At 36.9% G+C, this 19,144-nt stretch overlaps 1 protein-coding gene and 1 non-coding gene across 2 annotated transcripts; one reads left to right on the top strand and one right to left on the bottom strand.

Annotated features, from left to right (window-relative positions):
* The first annotated feature begins 8,155 nt into the window (after positions 1-8,155).
* On the top strand, positions 8,156-8,274 carry LOC117214593. The gene has a single exon (XR_004488902.1). It is a non-coding gene; the product is annotated as a 5S ribosomal RNA (ribosomal RNA).
* Positions 8,275-17,270: 8,996 nt separating this feature from the next.
* LOC117214565 lies at positions 17,271-18,344 on the bottom strand. Its single transcript, XM_033460753.1, has one exon. It carries the CDS (start codon positions 18,342-18,344, stop codon positions 17,271-17,273), a length of 1,074 nt encoding a protein of 357 aa, XP_033316644.1.
* Positions 18,345-19,144: the final 800 nt, after the last annotated feature.

Raw genomic sequence — 19,144 nt, forward strand, 5'->3', positions numbered from 1 at the left:
CTCTCCTTCACTGTCCACATTCTCCGTTTCGTTAGGTTTTATTTCGGTCTTTTTAGAAACAGGTGGTTGCTTTTTCTGAATAGTGCTGGCACTAGCGTCTTCAGTTATAATGGAGTTAAATTCAGATGTGGAAACTGACTGAATTCCTACTCGTAGTTCAGCGAGAATTTTACCTAGGAGTTCAACTTCGCTAACGCGTTGTTCACTTTCGTTGTATATTAGTTTATGCAAGTTATTCAAAGCTAGTTCGTGTCTTTCGTTCTGTTTTTGCATAACGTCTAATATCGTCCGAATATTTGGATCCACATCTGTAGCCATAGAGCTAACAGAAGATGTGGCTCTGATCTTTTGCTCATAGTAGTTATTATACCGTCGTTGGAGTCTGTACTATTGAAGTTGTTACCACGAGTGCGATAGTGTTTAAAAGAATCCAGTTCTTTACCTGGGTATTCTTCTTTTCGTGAATGTTGCTCTGACCAGTTTCAGTTTTGGTGATGATCGTAGTCCGCTTTCCGTAGAAGTCGTTTTCACTAGCAAAGTGAGCTGATCTATACAGAGGCCCGCTGATCCTTCAATCTTCAATGATGCACGTATGCCGAAATCGTGATTTCGTTTACACTGAAGCGAATGGATCCTGGCAGGGTCGCCAAAAAACGTCACGTAATAAATGACGAGTGCTATAGAAAAATTGCTATGAGCAATAGCCCATTCGTATGCTTTGTTAGTACGACAATATTACAATTCAATTGTAGAATACAGACTGACTAACTGACTAAAGTACTACTCCTAAACCTAAACTAAGTGATTAAAGGATAGCTGCTAAACCTTCATTACTGGCGTCCGTTGTAACATAAATGTTTTCGTATAATCGGGATATTTTAATAGTGGCGCTTGGCATAGTTTTTCTTTTAATGTATCGGAGCTAAGTTGTGTTTTGTCAGTCCAGTGGAATTTTATGTCTTTCTTAGTTAGTTCTGTTAACGGCTTGGCAATTTTTGAGAAGTTTCTAATAAATTTTTTATAGTATCCAGCTAGCTCAAGGAATGAGTTTACATCTGTGGGACTTTTGGGTAATTTGAAATTCTTTACTACTTCTATCTTTTAAAGGTTAGGTTTTACTCCATCTGCTGTCACTACATGTCCTAGATATTCTGATTCGGGCTTTAAGAATTCACATTTATCTGGTTGTATTCTAAGACCTACTTCCCTGAGTCTTTGGAATATAATGGTAAGTTTTTATTATGTTCTTCCATCGATTGCCCGAATATAATGATATCATCGAGATAAACGACACGATGATTGTTAATCAAACCTCATAACGCGGTATCCATTATTCTTTGAAAGGTAGCAGGTGCGTTCTTGAGCCCGAATGGCATTCTATTGTAGTGAAAGTGTCCTTGTGGTGTGCTAAATGCAGTTTATTTCTTTGAATTCTTCTCGTCCATGGGTATTTGATGGAATCCTGAGGATAAGTCTAAAGCGGAGAAATATTTTGCGTTTCCTAGTTGTGAGAGTATATCGTTAATGTCAGGTAGTGGGTATACGTCTTGGTCTGTTAGTTCGTTTAACTTTCTAAAATCAATTACTATTCGCCACTTTTGTTTCCTTGATACGTCGATTTTCTTTGGAACGACCTAGACAGGAGAGTTATAGGGAGAGTCAGAGAGTTCTATAATCTTTTTGTTTAACATTTCAATCATCTGTTTATTTATTTCGGTTTTATGATGTTCGGTAGGACGGTAGAATTTTATGGTGATGATCTGATTTTCTTTTAACGTAATGGAATGTTTGGCAAGAGATGTACATGGTAATGTTTCGCTGTCTAAATTAAATACGTCCATGTAATAGAGAAGAATCTTCTCCGTAGGTTCTCTAACACGTTGACTGCCACGCGTGTTTTCAAAGAAATCTCTGTCAGGCCACGCGTACAGCAGTGCCAAGCGTTCTCTGCTATTTATTTTATTTATTTATGGTATGATATTTTTGTAATGCGAGTCGCTCATGTGGTGGTCTGAAGAATGATCTTTCGTTTCATTTATTCGCAACATTAAAACCACTAGCTGTTGTTGAATATAATCAAGGAAATAGGTTATTCCGACCAAATGGTTTCTTATGCCATCACAATTAGAAAAGGAATCAAATGGTACAGAAAACTTGGCATTCAACTCCTTCTGGGAATTTCTGTTGTAAACGCTTTGATGGTTTACAAAATTGCAACAAGGAAGAATATAAATATTAGCATATTTAGACAATTATTAGTTGCAAAATTATTAATGTTGTCTGAAAATACAAAAAGTCCTTGTCTTCGACGGAGTCAGCATATCAATCGCTGTTCGAAAAAACAATTCCGGAAGAAGTATTAGACGCGCATGCAAACTATTTATTTATGCAAATTTATTTGTGCAAATAAAAGACGTCGAATGGACTGAATAAAGGCACGAATGAATTTGAAGAAAACAACAACTTATTGTCCAAAATGTCCCGACCAACCTATAGAGTGCTTTAAAGTTTTACATTCTAAATAACTTTTTAAATAAACCATTTTCGTATTTTTATTTTATAACAATTCAACAGTTTTATTATTATGGAATATCTTTTTAAATACCTACGACGATCCTTCGCAAGTAGTCAAATAAACGACACCCGAATATGGGTTACGCGGCCTGACCAGAAACTTTGCTTAGCCGAATCAAAGATTTGAATTTTTCGATTTGATCTACAGTGTTTGTATTTTCACTAATGTTAGAAATTTGGACTGAGGACTTACCACCATTGATAAAGCATACTGGCGTTGGCTTTCCTTAGAGGTATACAATTTTTTGACCGGTTTCTCCTGGTGCGAGGGTTGGTTCTTGCTGCAGCAGAAGGGTGTTATTGTCTAATTTCAAAGTTTTATTGGAGAGTTCGAATCGATATTGATCTAAACCAGGTAAGCCTAATATGCCATCTTCTATAATAGGGAAATTATCGTCTACTAAGGAAAAGTCTATCTCTTTGTTGAATAAATTTAGTTTAATTTTGGAATTGGATTCCTATTTGGAATGTCCCATGGAGAATTTCTTTGTGTCTGGTATTATTGTTCTTCCTGGGTAGCATCCTCGTTTAAGCAAATTGATTCAAGCTCCCGAGTCAACGAGAAATCGCAATCCCGGTCGTCCTGGTAATTGTAGTCGTATTGTGGGTAACCTTCCTGAGGTAGCATTGTTAATTCTGATTGTTCTTGAATGTGGTTTATTCCTGGAGGGGCTTTTGTTTGAGACGGTATTCGAAAATTTTAGCATTGATTGGTAAGGTGTCCCAATCGATTGCATTTGAAACATTTCGTTAGTGTCCTTTCGTTTAATGGTCGGTTCTCAAGCTTTGTAAAATTATTTATACTTGGTTGAATGTTTTGTGTGCGTGGAGTTTTATTATTCATATTACTTGTAACAGCAAGGCGGTTACATACTGGACGAGACGTCTGGTTACGATAAGATGCTGGAGCGGTTGTTTGTCGTGTCATCCGTCTGCGAGCGCTGTGTTCGCGAAAGTATCTTTCCACGTCCATTGTTCTTTTTCTGATGATGTTTGGGGGGAATTAGCCAATAGCACTTGTCCTATTTCTAAACGAAGGCCTCTTACATATTCTGTCACAGAGTCCATGTATAGTCGATCGTTCATCGCTCGTCGAGTTAGTTTGTTTTTATATTCATTGGTAATGCTGTATCGAAATTTGTTAAAAGCACGTCGGAATCTAATGTTATAATTTTGCACGCTTTCGGTTAATCCTTGCCTTATTTCTATTAACTGATCTTGCTGTTCTCCTACTGATGCTTGAGTAGCTACGTTACGTCTTATTGCTTCGTACAGAGTTTCGAATTCGTTAACATGGATATTGCGGATTGTCATTGCGGCTTTTCCTACAGTTTTCTCTATTTTGATCATTTTTAATAATAACGTTTGTTCGCTACACATCATTCTCATTTCTTTTATTTCACGAATAAAATCTTCTACACCTATGTCATCTTCTCCGTTTAGTATCGGAATACATTTTAACGCAATTTCAGCTTTTAGATGCCCAGAGTTTGCAGCTGTTGGATGGGATGGTTGGACGTATGTTGGTGGTCTTTGTGGCATAGGCGGAGGTGGATTAGTATCGTGTTTTAATACAGATATATTATCGCCATCGTTAGTTATCATAGAACCGAATTCAGTTGATTCTACTATTCTATTTGTGATAGTTTAACACGAGAGATGTTTCTACCTAATATTTCTATTTCGTTAGCGCGTTTTCTATTTTCCTCGTTGGCTAATCTTAAAGCATTCTTTATTTCGTTGAATTGTTGTCGAAATTCTTCGTTCTGTCTCTGTACTAAGTCTAGAATTACTCTGGTAGAGGAATCGAGTGATCCCGTTTTATTTTGGGTTCCACTTGTAAAGGCTAAACTTGTCTCGGTTTTTGAGTCTTTCTTGTTGTTCATTGTGAGTGTTGTTTCTTCGCTAGAGTTGCTAGAGAAACTAACTTTTCGCGTTCTATATTGTTTAAAAGAATCTAGACTTTTCTCACCTTGATACCCAAGTTTGTAGAATGGGGTTCCTTTGCGGTGTTTTCCTCTGTGGCACTTTCAAAGGTGTTGTTTGAGTATCAAACTCGTTCTATGCTGATAGTAGTCTCGCTGATTTGATCCGCTGTGGTAAATTATTGGTAGCAGAGTTTACAACATAAGTGGTCCGAATCCTTCGATCTTCGATGATGTCCGTAGACTGAAATCGTAATTTCGTTTACACTGAAGCGATTGGATCCTGGCAGGATCGCCAAAATGTCATGTAAAAATAATGGGAAAGTAATAATTAAAAAAATGTTGGGTTCTTGAACCAGAGTTCGAGATACCTTTATTCTGTAATAGGATTACAAGTGTGCGATTAGACCATTACCGAAAAACTGAAGCCTCGATCAACATTCAGCCCTTCTAGATATTCGTTTATCTTATGCCTACGTACCGAATTTATATCGCTTTGTTTTGGGAGTCGGTGTCGTGTGCAAGGCGGTTCAGGTTTCCTGAGTCGGTTGGAGATATTTGTTGACGTTACAAAAGCATGGGGTAGTAGTGAAATTAAGAAATCACTGTTCGTTTCCTTGCGTCGTTCGAATGATTTCGCTTGGGTTTAAACGTTTTACGAGCGTGGTAAGAAAAATTCAGACTTTAGATGTGGTGGCAGAGTTTATTATGTGAATTCAACAGAGTGACGGTTAAGAACGTTAGGACAGAGTGTGATATAACGACTCTCGATTGACGGCTCTTGACTCTTCGGTGGCTAACTGAGGATCAACGGCTGCGGTGCCGAAATATATTGACGGCCGTCAGCCCCGAGGTGATTTTGGTGTAGGACGTGTAGGGTGCCAAAGAAATACTCGGTGGTGTTTAACAGTATATTTATTAACAATTCTCGCTTTCGACTCTTTAAGTATCATTCTCGATTTCGACTCTTTACGTACAACTCTCGATTCCAACTGACGATTCTCTCCTCTCGGTTACAACTTAACTGTTTTTTCAATCCGATTCGTTTCTTTTTGTCATCCGTCAATATCCCTACTACGCACGCGTTCATTACGCATCCGCCAGCATTGCCACCTACGCCTTCTTCCAAATATTCGGCGGAAGGACCGTACGGATATCGATGACTCATTAGGCCCGTCGGCACTTGCGCTTCGGTGATACCGTTGGAAAGTTTTGTTGTCGAGTGCTGCTAAGCCCTATTCAAGTTTTCCGACCCTTTCTGCTTGTCGGCATTTACGTTTTATCGCCGACATTGTCTGTATGTCGACGATCTTTTCCGCGTTACTACAATAAAGACCAAAGAAGCCGTTCTACAGTGTCACCTAGCTAGTACAGCCACGTCGTCCGTGAATGTTAGTATTTTGCTGTTGGTAGTTACACACAATCCAGCGAAACTAAATAGTTCCAAAATTGAACTAGGCTAGAAAATTAGAGTATTATGATGATACAAGTCGAAAGGGTCTGATTTCCTATACAAAAATAAGTCGAGGATGAAGTGACAATTTTTGACACAAGATTTGGTTTTCCAGAAAATCAATTATGAAGTTCCGTCCACTTGACTCGCTATTTTTTAAGTATTTTTTTTTTTTATAACGTTTATTGAACCATTAGATGAGTATTACGTTGGTACGTTGTTCACAATAAACAATGAACTTCGGTTGCGGAGTGGTTTAGGCAAAAGCCTAAGGCGACATAGCCATACAATGTTTTGTGTGTAGGAATTACATTTTTTTGTGTTTTAAATATACAACTTAAATTTAAGTCGCTGTAGAGTAGTGCTTATACATATACTATATTGTTTTTTTTCTTTCTATTTCGGTCCAGAAAGCCTGGTCGCAAAAACAGGACAGTTCGGTAGCCTACTTTTGGTTTCAGTGGGGCTGTGGGATTTTGGGAAGGGGCAGGAGAGGGCGGACGGAGAGGGGAAGGGAAGGGTGTCCTGTAGAATTATTTACAATATTTACAATGTTTACAATATTTACACTATTTTACACGGTAGGAGATTTGAACGTTGTCGCTTTGAGGCTCTTTCTCTTGTTATTTTTTTTTATTATGGTTCCGGTATCCACCAATATTTTTTAATGCTTTTTCTGTGATTGTCTTCTGTGTCTTTTTGGGGAAGGGCCATGTTGTATCTTCACCTAATGTCTACAGTCTGTCCATTTAAGCTTTTCTCGTAGAGTGTTGTTTTAATCGCTATTTTTCTTTTTATATGGTAGATTATTGGGATATTATTTTGGTCTTAGAGATAGTTTCTTTCGTCTAGGTATAAAAATGTTTCGTTTGGAAATAAGCAACCGAAGATTAAACTATTTTCTTTTATCTTTGCAGCTTGCGCGAACTGGTTTCTTGTTAGTTTTAAGATGTGGCAGTCGATGGCAGTTGGCTAAGTCGTAGATTCTTTTATTTTTAACGTATTTTTTGAATCCGTTGTGTTTGAATGTACTCAGGCAAGTACTCAGGCAAGTCCTGATGCATTTTCTTTCGAATATGCGAATTTTTTCCATTACGGAAGCTGATATGTTGTACCAGATGGGACCAGGTTATAATCGGTCTGATTAGTACTTGGTAGCACAGAATTTTTACTTTGCTGTTGAGGAGTTTGGAGTAGAATAATCTTTTTGTTTTCCAGAATGCTTTGCTGGCTTTGGAGAGTTGAATTTCGATGTGCTGCTTGTAGTTTAATTTTTCGTCTATATTTACGCCTAGATATTTTACGCAGTTTTTGTGTGGTATGAGCTCCTCTTCGTTTGCTTTTTCTCTTAGTTGAAATTTTTTACAGTGTTCTCTTTCTATTGGACCGATTTCACTTGATTTGAGTCTAAACAGTATGGTTTCGCATTTGCTTGCATTGATTTTTAGTTTCCATATATAATAGTAATCGTTAATTTTGCCAAAAAGTTCTTGGAGTTCTGTTCTTATTGTTTTGGTTTTGCGGCCTGTTACGTAGATGATTAGGTCATCTGCGAAGGATATGGCTACTTTTTAAGTATGCACGTACCTACATGATGGAACTTCACGATCCATTGTCTGGGAAACGAAGCCAGGAATAATTTTATATATCTGAATGGACGTCTCAAAATACTATTTATCCTCATGCATACATGTATGTTTTTTTAAATATTTGTAGAGGTTTATCTGTAGAGGGCGGTTGGTGAGGTTTAATGTGCGAGATTGCTCGTTGTTGAAACCGTCGAATATATTTAAAATGATAAATTAGTATACAGATAATGCTCGCAAAGACGCTCGTACTAACCGATTCGCTAAGGCAGTGTATAAGTCGTAAAATAGGATCGTTATTGACTCGTTAATTAGATCGCTGATGACTGGTTGATAACTGATCGACAACTGACTGTAACTTCTTTCCTTGCGATCGCGTCCGTTTATTTATACTGGTCGAGGGAAAACCGGAAAATTCGAATTCGTCTACGTTTGACGGTTGTATGTAGCGGCGACATTCTTTTGCCCGGAGTTTATTTGTTCTTACATTACTTGTAACCTAACGGTCTTGATACTTCGAGGCAAAACAACAACATGACTTGAATTGTTCTCTAAATCATGTGCCCCTATATCTTTTATCTATTGGATAACATGAAATAACAAAACTGATTACTTCAGCCAACGCCCATACCGCGTTGAAAATACTCGTTCTCGTCCGATCACGAAAGTCAAGCAGCGCTGGGCACGGTTAGTACTTAGATGGGTGACCGCTTGGGAATTCCGTGTGGTGTTGGCTCTCTTTTTACTTTTCTTAACATTTAGCCAAGCGAGCCATCGGATCTCCCCTCTGTGAAGAACATCGCTGTGTGACCGTACGGGGAGATCTCCCTTTTTGACTTTAGTAAAGCGTTTTCTTTTTCGTTGTTATTGTTATTATCAGTTATTGTTTACCTGGAATTATTCCCAATTAATTGCGACTCTTTTTCTGCTTTTATTAAGTGCAATATGTCATAAAATACACCAATTTAGTGGTCTTAAAATTAATTGAAAAGTTACACTATCAGTTATGACTAAATAAAGTTATAGTCGAACGATATCACACTATAAAAAATATTAAAATGCATTATGAATTTTTAACTTCACGTTCAAGTCGTGTCATTTATCTTTAGTCATCTTTAATGTTTTTAATTTTACCTATATCTTTTTATACTTTTAATATATACTTTTAATTTGATGTTTTGTATAAATAATATGTGAAATCGTTAAACAAAATCATTACTACAAAATATAATTGACCACTTAAATAATTTTAGACTTCTTTGTTTTTGAGATATTAGTGAATATTAGTCCTCGTTACTTAGAAAAACGCACGGTGGACAGCGTATAGCTGGCTCTGGCGCACGCGGTTGGCTAAATGTTAATAAGCTATGGTCGTATACATCAAGAAAATATCTTTTCAGCATTAAACGATTGTCACCATACGTTGTATCATTCTTGCATACACGCTTACTTATATATTGCTCTGTTTATATCATCCGGTAATGTTACATGTATTCAATATTCGAAATTAGAGAATGTACAAGTATTATATATACGTATGTCGTTTGAAAGAATGCAAAAATACATGTGCTGAAAATTATGATACAAACCGAAGGGCGATGATTCCCTGCGCGCGATGAAAATGAGGTCGAAAATGTAAAATGACATTTTTCGCTTTGTTTTCGCGAAAATCTACCTCATTGACGTCACCCAAAAGTCAGACATCTGCCGACCTCCGGATATGTCGATAACACTTAGTCATGCGATAGCGATAAAAATAAACAATAACCGAACTCCCACTCATAAGGTATGTGAATCATAATGAAGATATAAAACCCCCAGTCCTTTAGTCAGTTAGTCAGTCTGTATTCTACAATTGAATTGTATTAATAAAGCATACGAATGGGCTATTGCTCATTCGCCTTTTTTTTATAACACCTCGTCATTTATTACGTGACACTGACGCCCTATCCAGAGTACACGCGATGACACAAACTGACGTTTTATTAATACGATTCAGAGACTGGGAAGAATCGGAAGAGATACCAAAATTATTGAAACTAACATCTAACAAAGACAACTTTTTCCAATTGACAAAAACATATCTAGGCCCATATAACGAAACCGTATGGTTACAGAAAATATCAAACATACTTAAAACAAATAGAAAGATAGGAACAGGAGACAACAACTTAAACGCACAAGACAAAGCACACATAAAAAAAACTTCGTTTATTTTTCAATGACCAACACGACAACATAGAATTTGCTTACGAACCAATACAGAGTTTAAGAGAAGAAGAGATAGAATAAATACTAAAAGAAAATCATGACTTAATAGGACATCACGGAATACAAAAGACGTACGACAGAATCAGAGACAAATGTAAAATCCCTAATGGACAGAATAAAAACTAGAATAGAAACTTACGCCACATGTCAAACATCAAAGACTACTCGGATAAGAGGAAAGGAAGAACCACAAATAACTGACATCCCATTAGAACCTTACGACAAAATCGCTATGGATTTGATAGGTCCGTTGAAAAAGACCAAGATATTAAATCAATACATTCTCTCTATACATGATGAATCAACCAAATACCAAATTTAATACTTGTACCCTTAAAAACACAACAGACCTAATCAGTCTGGAATGCTTTACTGAAGCATTACATTTATATATTCTCCTCACCCAAACGTATATTAACTGACAGGGGACAAAATATTATTAGCGAACTAATGCAACGATACGAAGAAGCATTTAGAATCAAACACATAAAAACCACCTCATTCCATGCACAATCTAACGGAAGGCTAGAACGAACACATGCTGTAATATCCGACATGTTAAAAGCTATACAAAACGACAATGAAACAGAATAGGATCAAAACCTAAATTTTGTGTGTCTAGCATATAACACTATGATTCATGATGCCACTGGATGTACCCCTTTCGAACTAACATTTGGACATGAGGCCAATCTCTCCTCTACCATATCCCAAAATCCCCAAAGAACATACGCTGATGAAGTTAGCTTCAGGAAACGAGAATGGGATGCCAAACTACTTAAAGCCAGAGAAACCCTAATAAAGAGTAAACAAAGATATCAAACAGATCAAAGAAGAAAAATTATTAAACCTCAATCTATTTTTAGAGTAGGAGATTCAGTATTAGTTCATAACGATCATAAAGAACACAAGTTAGATACTGAATGGCTAGGGTCATACACCATTGAAAAACTAAAAACCCCTTATTATGAAATAATAGTAAATGACTCGATTAGGAAAATACATGGTAATCGTATTAAACCTTACTTTCCAGGACGGTCTTCACCTTCTTTATAGGTAGCCAAGTTAAACGTTATACTTCTTAACGATACTTCTATATATCAGGACAAATTAGCTTATGCATACTTATATAGCGAATCTGTAAACGCAATATTATAGGAGATAAAGCGACATTAAGGTATTTCCTTATGTGGTCACTTTATTTCTAAGAAAAGAAATGAAAATTTCGTGATCGATATCAAAGAATGCAGCACGATAGTGCTTACCAATTATTTGTTTACTGATTTTGCGATTAATATAATTATTGATCCTATTGTCCAAATTTATTTTTTTTCTCTTTCATTATACGATAACTATAGTAAGGATATATTGAGAATGTCTCACTCCAGCATGAAGCGTGCATTTTTACGACCAAATGTATTTTACTTCTTTTTTTATTTCCTACAGGTTTCTATTAATTTCTACGTGTATGTTTCAGCTCTTATAAATTTGTTTATAATTTTGTAATGATCACAGTTTCTCTAGTACTTTTGTAGATTGAGTTTATTATTCTATCTAAAATATATCAATTCAGTAGTGAATTGAAAAGACACCTTCCAACGAGTATAGAACCAGACGTCATGTTCACTTAAGCCCTAAAAGGAACGTAAGCGTGAAATATCACCGTTCACCTCCTGTACATTTCCTGTAAAATCGGTTACTTGTACGCATATAAGTAGTAGCTGTGTTATGTATTCTCTAGTTGTACATACCAGAGAGAACGGAATTTGTATGTGTATGTATGCGTGTATATCGCGATGAATTTTTTCAAGAACCCGATAAAAAAATTTTTTTTTCCATAAAGGATCAAGACAAAGAAGAAAAGTATACTTTTAACCAATTAGCGTCCATAAAACAATCTTGAAGAAACACTAAGATTTTGGAGGACCAAAATCAATCTAAGGAGGGGGGATGTAACGTCAATTCACATCAGAGACCATGTCACACATCGCGGGCAGGATGGCGCCCAGATGTCTGTACATCCTTGGCGCGTACCCTCAATAGTCTTAAGTACTCACCAGGGGTCTTGGAATTTTCATAGTTAAGGTCCTTCAGACCAAGCGAGTATCTCTTGTCCTAGGTTTCCTTTTACGTTTATTGTTTACTACGGATTAACACGGAAAGTTAGTTTTCCTCACGTCTGGTATGTTCCGTTAGCAACTTTCTCACGAGGGCGGCTAAAACCCTTCCTGGTCCACCAACCTTCTTATTATCCAATCGGAAGCGGTATCTACTGCCCTCACTTCCCTAACCAAAATTGTCATCAACAAATCCGATAGTCCCGTGTCCTTAGACACACCCACCCTAGCTTTCCTCAGACACAGTATCGTCAGTAAAACTTCACTTATTCTGTATCCTTAGATTAGTCAACATATCTTTTTACCGAGTTTCTACCCTTAAATCAGTTGCGTACTTAACGTATCAGTGTAACTAGGTTTTACATAACGTGGTTGTAGTGAATTGTGATTTATGTGTGTTAATTCAGTGTGTATTCCATTGTGATTGCTGAATTCATAGCAAAGTATAATTAAAACAAAATTAATAGTTGTGTTACAACTCAGCTGTTTTATTTTATCATCCAATCTTCAAGTTTACGTGACAGGCGATTGGTTGTCGCCTCGAGCCCAAGCTCATTATCACGAATCTCGAACAAATACAATCGGATTGAATGACGACAATTGCTTAATTACGGCTATGGTAGAATCTAAATTACAGTGTTAAGGGATTTTCCCAAAGTTCCAAAGGGAAGGCTCCGGTGTCCTTTCATCTCCGACATATATATTAAACAGCCGTAGGTTATGATCGGTCTAACTAATGCTTGGTAACAGAGGACTTTTACTCTGTTGTTCAGATGTTTGGGATAGAATAATCTTTTTGCTTTTCAGAACGCTTTGCTTGCTCTGGTAAGTTGAATTTCGATGTGCTGTTTGAAGTTTAGTTTGTCGTGTATATTTACGCCTAAGTATTTTACACAATTTTTGTGGGAAATGAAATCCCCTTCATTTGCTTGTTCTCTTAATTGAAATCTTTCGCCGCGTTCTCTTTCTAGTGCACCGAGCTCAATTAATTTACGTCTAAACAGTATAGTTTGATCTGGTCGGTTTTCGGAGACTTTGTTTCGGCTTATTCCTTGTCTTAGGATGTCTGAGAACTACGAGATGAATTTGCAACTTATTTCAGCAATGCGTTTGTTTTTAATTCTTTGCATTTGTTGATATTTTCGCAAAGTTTTTTTGCAAAGTTCAACGAGTTTTGGGTATCCTTTACACAAAGCAGGATATCCGTAGTTTTTACAATTCATGCAGTGCACTTTGTCTTTGTTTACCGCGTCTACCTTTTTGATTTTGCAATCGCTTGGTTCGTGCGGCTCCATGCAGTTTACATTTGTGACATTGCGTCGCGGAAAAAATTGCATTTTTTCTGACTTTTTCCCATTTTACCCTAAAGTCATTTAGACGGTTCATTTTTAGAGTAGGTTACTAATATAAAATTGCTTTGTGGGGATACTTCGATTATGTAAATTGGGAGCAATACATTGTTCTCTATTGATCTTTTTGTTGAGGAGCGCCAATCTTTTGTCAATTGGACGTCCGATATCTGTAGTGCTTGCAACTCTGCTACTATCTCTGTCTCGGAGAAGTTATTGTTTAAAACCTTTAGTGAGACCGTGTGGTGCTTCTCCGATTTGGGTGTATATACGTAAAATGCTGTTTTAACTGCAATTAGGATTTCTTTCGCTTTGTTAAAGTCTGATATACTTCGTAGGAATAGCACATGTTTATCTGCGTGTATTCGTTTAATGTGGAATAACTTTGTATTTAGAGTCTCTTCAATGAGTTCCACTGTCTCCTTCGTGTCTTGGTGGGTGATGTGTATTGGTGGTAAGCGGTTTGTCTTTTTTTGTGGGGGCTGTGGTGTCAGCGTTCTTCCTTGTAGAAGCTACTGGCCTGTCCGGGTTGTGTCTGGCTTCTCGGTAGCGTTATCGCTGGAGATTGGTTTAATTTCTATGTTTTTGTTCTTTTTCCTTATCAGTTCTAAAGTAGAGTTTGGTCTTGTGGATTCTTTTATTGTTTTTATTTGAGAGTGTTACTATGTCTAAGATATGCTGAATTCTTGTGATTGTAATACGTAGAATCTATTCTTCGTTGGTATTGCTGATAACAGGGAGCTTTCTGCCGAATTCATGAATTCGTTTCTTTTTGTTCGCGTCTCCTGTTGTGCTCTCTTCTTTGCTTTCTTCTTCCTGGAACGCTGTCTGCTCTTTCGTTTCTGTTCCACCAGGTTTGGCGGAGGGTTGAGTTTCCGCGTCTTTTGGGAGCCTTGTGTTGCTAAGAAAGTTTTTGGCCGATTTTTGCAGTAGTACTTTTCTCTAGATTGCTCTGTTTATGGGAGGTTTCGATTCACTGCCTTGAGCACTACGATTTAAGCGAAATGTTTATGTTTATAGCGGTATAATCGTTGGCTGAAATAGCTAGTTTTCTTATTCGTTTTTGATGTCCAAAAAAATAGAATATTTAAAGAAACATAAGTGTGTGCAAAAATCAGAATGATATAATGTGTGGTAATAGTCGTGTAATACCAAAACATTTCTTTTTCTCCATGCTTAGGTTATAGATTATTAAAAGTTGATTATTAAGGAAAGTAAAGGAGATTGGGTAAATAAAAAAAGCCAACACACACGGAGTTCCCAGGCGGTCACCCATCCAAGTACCTCTATCCGTGCCCGGCGCTGCTTAACTTTCGTGATCGGACGAGAACGAGTGCTTTTTTTTTTTTAAGATATTTATTAAACCCAAAATACAATTTTAAATACATTTTGGTATTCACAATAAACAGTGAATTTATGTAATGATGTTTTAGGCAAAGGTACCGATACGCAACGGTACGACGTAGCCATGCTATATGTGTCAGCGCTTTACATTTTTCGTGTTTAATATAATTTTTTGGTTTAAGCCGCTGGGGGAGCGGAGCTTCTATGTGATTTGTTTTTATTTGTTTTTACTGTCCTGAAAACTTGGTCGCAAAACAAGACGCTTCGGTAGTATATTTTTGGGTGCTGTGAAATTTTGGGGAGGGGCGGGATGAGGAGGAGGGGGAGGGGGATGTTAAATAGGTTTCTTTTAAAAGAAAGAGAATTACAATAATTACAATGTTTGCACCTGTGTTGTACGGGGGCAGAATTGAGTTTTATCGGTTTAATGGAATTTTCTCTATTATTTTATTAAGGATTCAGTATCCACCAATATTTTTTTGTGTTTTTTCTATGTTTGTCTTTAGTGTCTTTCAGAGGGAGTGCCATGTTGTATCTCCACCTAATGTCTGCGGTCTGTCCATTTAGGTTTTCTTCATAAAGTATAGTTTTGATCCCTATTTTTCTTTTTATGTGATAGATTATTGGAATATTATTTTGGTCCTGGAGGTAGTTTTTTTCGTCAAGGTATAGGAAAGCTTCTGGGGGGATGTAGCCTGTTGTCAGAGTGTTTTTGTAATATGCGTCGTTTGGAAATAAGCAACTGAAGATTAAACTATTTTCTTTTATCTTTGCCGCTTGCGCGAAATGGTTTCTTATTAGCTTTAGGATATGACGGTCTATGCGGTGAATGTTGGTTAGGTCGTAGATTTTTTTGTTTTTTACGTATTTTTTGAATCCGCTGTGTTCGGATCTGTATGTACTCAGGCAAACCCTGGTGCATTTTCTTTCGAATATGCGGATTTTTTCCATCTGGGAGGCTGATATGTTGTACCAGAGTGGGCAGCCGTAGGTAATGATCGGTCTGATTAGTGCTTTGTAGCATAGTATTTTTACTTTGCTGTCGAGATGTTTGGAGTAGAATAGTCTTTTTATTCTCCAGAATGCTTTATTGGCCTTAGCAAGTTGGGTTTCGGTGTGCTGCTTGAAGTTTAGTTTGTAGTCTATATTTACTCCTAGATATTTTACGCAGTTTTTGTGTGGTATGAGTGCCCCTTTGTTTGCTTTTTCTCTTAGTTGGAATTTTTTGCAGTATTCTCTTTCTATTGGGCCGATTTCACTTGACTTTGGTCTAAACAGTATTTTTGCATTTGCTTGTGTTGATTTTTAGTTTCCATGTGTGGTAGTAATTGTTAATTTTCTCAAAAAATTCTTGGAGTTCCGTTTTTATTGTTTTGGTTTTGCGGCCTGTTACGTAGATGATTAAGTCATCTGCGAAAGCTATGGAGCGTTTGTGAGTGGATGTATTGAGATTAAAGAGATTTAGTAAGTCACTGTTGTAAATACTGAAAAGTAGCGGGGAATTTATTGCAGACCGTTTGTTATGGAGAATTCTTTGCTTGATGTGTTTGAACCTTCGGTCATTACGAATGTTCTGCTTGTGATCATGTCCCAGGCTGTTTTAATTAGGTGTTTGGGAAAGGTTTTCTTGATCAATTTGTATATGAGACCTGGGATCCAGACTGTGTCGAAAGCTTTTTCGAGGTCTATTAAGCAGGCGGCTACTCGTTGTTTTGCGTTTAGGGCCCAGCAGATGTCCGACGTAAGTTTGTTTATTGCGTGAATTGTGGAGTGTTTGTGCCGGAAGCCAAATTGATTTTCTGAGATCATGTCATTTTTTGTGCAGAAGGAGGTTAGGAGGTTGTTTATGATTATTTCAAATTCTTTGCTTATGTTGGGGAAGAGACTTATGGGTCGTAGGTTTGCGGGTGATGAGCCGTCTTTATCTTTTTTTTGTTATAGCTATCAATTTGGCTTTTTTCCATTTTCTGGGGAAATATGTGTTGTTTAGAGCATTGTTGAAGAGTACTGTGTAGTACCATTTTATTTTGTTCGGTAGGCGCTTGAGTAAAATGTTTGGGATGCCGTCGAAGCCGGAGGATTTTTTGTTGTTTAGTTTGGAGAAGATTGTGTTTAGTTGGTTGTAATTTGTGAAGTAGTTTATTTCTGGATCTGGTTGTTTGGGGTTGTCTGCGGTCTTTTCGTTTGAGAATGTGCAGATAGTTTTGTTTAGCGTTTTGTCTTGTTCCATTTCATTTTTGAGTTTGTTTGTTTCGGCGATGATAATTCTGTTTAGTTGTTCTCGGCCCATGTGTTCGTTTTGTGTGTGTATTTTGGAAAAGTGGGTGCCGATAATGTCTAGTTTTTCTGTTGTTTTAGATATTATGAAGTTACCCTCGGTGTCTTTGATGGTGTTGTGTATCGTTATATCTGCTTCTTGAATGAGGGAGGCATTTTCTGGAGGCGATTTGAGAGGTGGGATGGGGTTTTGTTCTTTTGGTCTAAAGATTTGATTTATTTGTGGGAACATATTGGCTGAGTCGTTTTTGGAGATGTTTTTTATTTTGTTTGTCCAGTAATGGTTTACAGAGTTTGCGAATTCTTGTTTCAGTTGTGCTTTTATTTTGTATAGTTGTTATGAGAGTTGTTATAGTTGTTATTTTGTATAGTTGTTATGAGAGTATGTAGCTTTTATCTCGATGCAGATCTTTTATTTTATTGTTGATATAGGGCTCGCATGAATTTTTTTGTTTTATGTTTGGCACGGATTTTTGGGGAGCGATTTGTGTATGTTTTTCTATTTCGTCTATGAATGAGTCGATTTGTCTATTTGTTAGGTTGACGTTGTTGTAGATCTTTAGGTCGCAATTTTGTTCGAGTATGTTTTGGAACTTTTTCCAGTCTGTCTTTTTGTAATTGTACCTGGGTGTCTCGGTCTGAGTTTCGAGTGTTAGGAAGTCAGATGTATTTTTGTTTACGTGAAATATTAGGGCGTTATGGTCACTGTCATAGGCTAAGGTTTTGAGAGTGTTATTTGGACGTAGGTTTTGAAATTTTAGTCGCGCATCTTCTAGGCATATGTCCAGGTATGAGCCTCCTTTTGGGTAAGAGGGTAGCTCGGAACTGTATAAGTTTGTTTTGTAATGGATGCTTTTATTGTCTAGCCAGTTTCTAATGAAGTTGCCTCTCGTGTTGTTTGTTTCGTTTTTCCAGCTTGTATGTTTTGCGTTAAGGTCTCCTGCTATTAGTAGGATTATATAGTAGTTCCCCGGTTTGTTGTGCTGTAAGAGTTCGAAAAGATTATTGAATTCGTAGTTAAATTCTTTCTGGTTTCCGTAGGTTGCGTAGGCTGCAGTGATGAATAAATTTTCCTTATTGCTTATTTTTATTTTTATGGTCGTTGTTTCTAAGGTTTTGAAACTTGTTATTTTGTCAATTAGAATTGTTTTGTATTTTATAGGGTTTTTTATGAGGATCGCTGTTCCTCCTCCTTGGCTGGCGTTCGGTCTGTCGTGTCTTATCATGGAGTAGTTTTTGAAGTGTACATTGTGTCTTTTGTTTAGTTTTGTTTCTGAGATGAGTACCATATCGGGGGTTTCTTTATTTATTAGGGTTAGCATACTGTATCTTTTTTGGTTTGAAATTAAAGAGTTAGCATTTATTGCAATTATTTTCAGATGCTTTAGGTTAAATTTATGTGTTTTTTGCTGTAATTGTTGGTTTAGTGGATTTTGGTTATTCGTCATCTGTACTATTGAAAGTGCTGAAGATGGTCGAACCTTTCTTCGTGCGTTGATAGTGTATTTGTTATTTTATTTAATTGTATTTGTTGTTCTTTTAACGCTTGGAGAATACCTTTTTTAAAGTCTTCAATAACGTTTATAATGTTTAGATGGGGGGAGTTATCGATTGTAATTGAGCTTTGGCTTGAGCACGGATCTAAGTTTGTTAATTGTGATGTGTTTTCGATTATTTGATTTAATTTTGTTTGTTGTTTCACTACATCAGAGGACTTTAGTTCTGGGACGTATTCACGGCTTATTTGGGCAATTCGTTTTATCTTTGTTTCTTTGTCTTTTTTTATTTTATCGGCCATCTTTTTACGAAGCTCTACGAGTTTGGGGCAACCTTTGTATGACGCGGTGTGTCCGTAGTTTTGGCAGTTAACGCAGAATATTTTGTCTATGGTTACTGCGTTTTCTTTTTTTATTTTGCAGTCGCCTGGACCATGGGGCTCAATGCATTTAACACAGCGGTAGTTTAGGTTACAGTTTTGTGCTGCGTGATATAGTCGCTGGCATTTGTGGCATTGAGTTATGTTATCATTTTTTTTTATTATTTTTTCCCATTTTATCCTGAAGTAGTTAAAATGGTTAATTTTTAACAGGTTACTTATATTGCTGTCGGGGGATAATTGTATTATGTAAATTGGGAGCAATATATTGTTCTCCCTTGATCTTTTTGTCGTAAATCGTGAGACTTTTGTAAATTGGACGTCGTCTATTTGTAAAGCTTGTAGGTCTGTGAGTATTTCTGTTTCAGTGTA

Source organism: Bombus bifarius, unplaced genomic scaffold, assembly GCF_011952205.1.
Source record: "Bombus bifarius isolate JDL3187 unplaced genomic scaffold, Bbif_JDL3187 scf7180000009201, whole genome shotgun sequence".
NCBI lineage: Eukaryota > Metazoa > Arthropoda > Insecta > Hymenoptera > Apidae > Bombus > Bombus bifarius.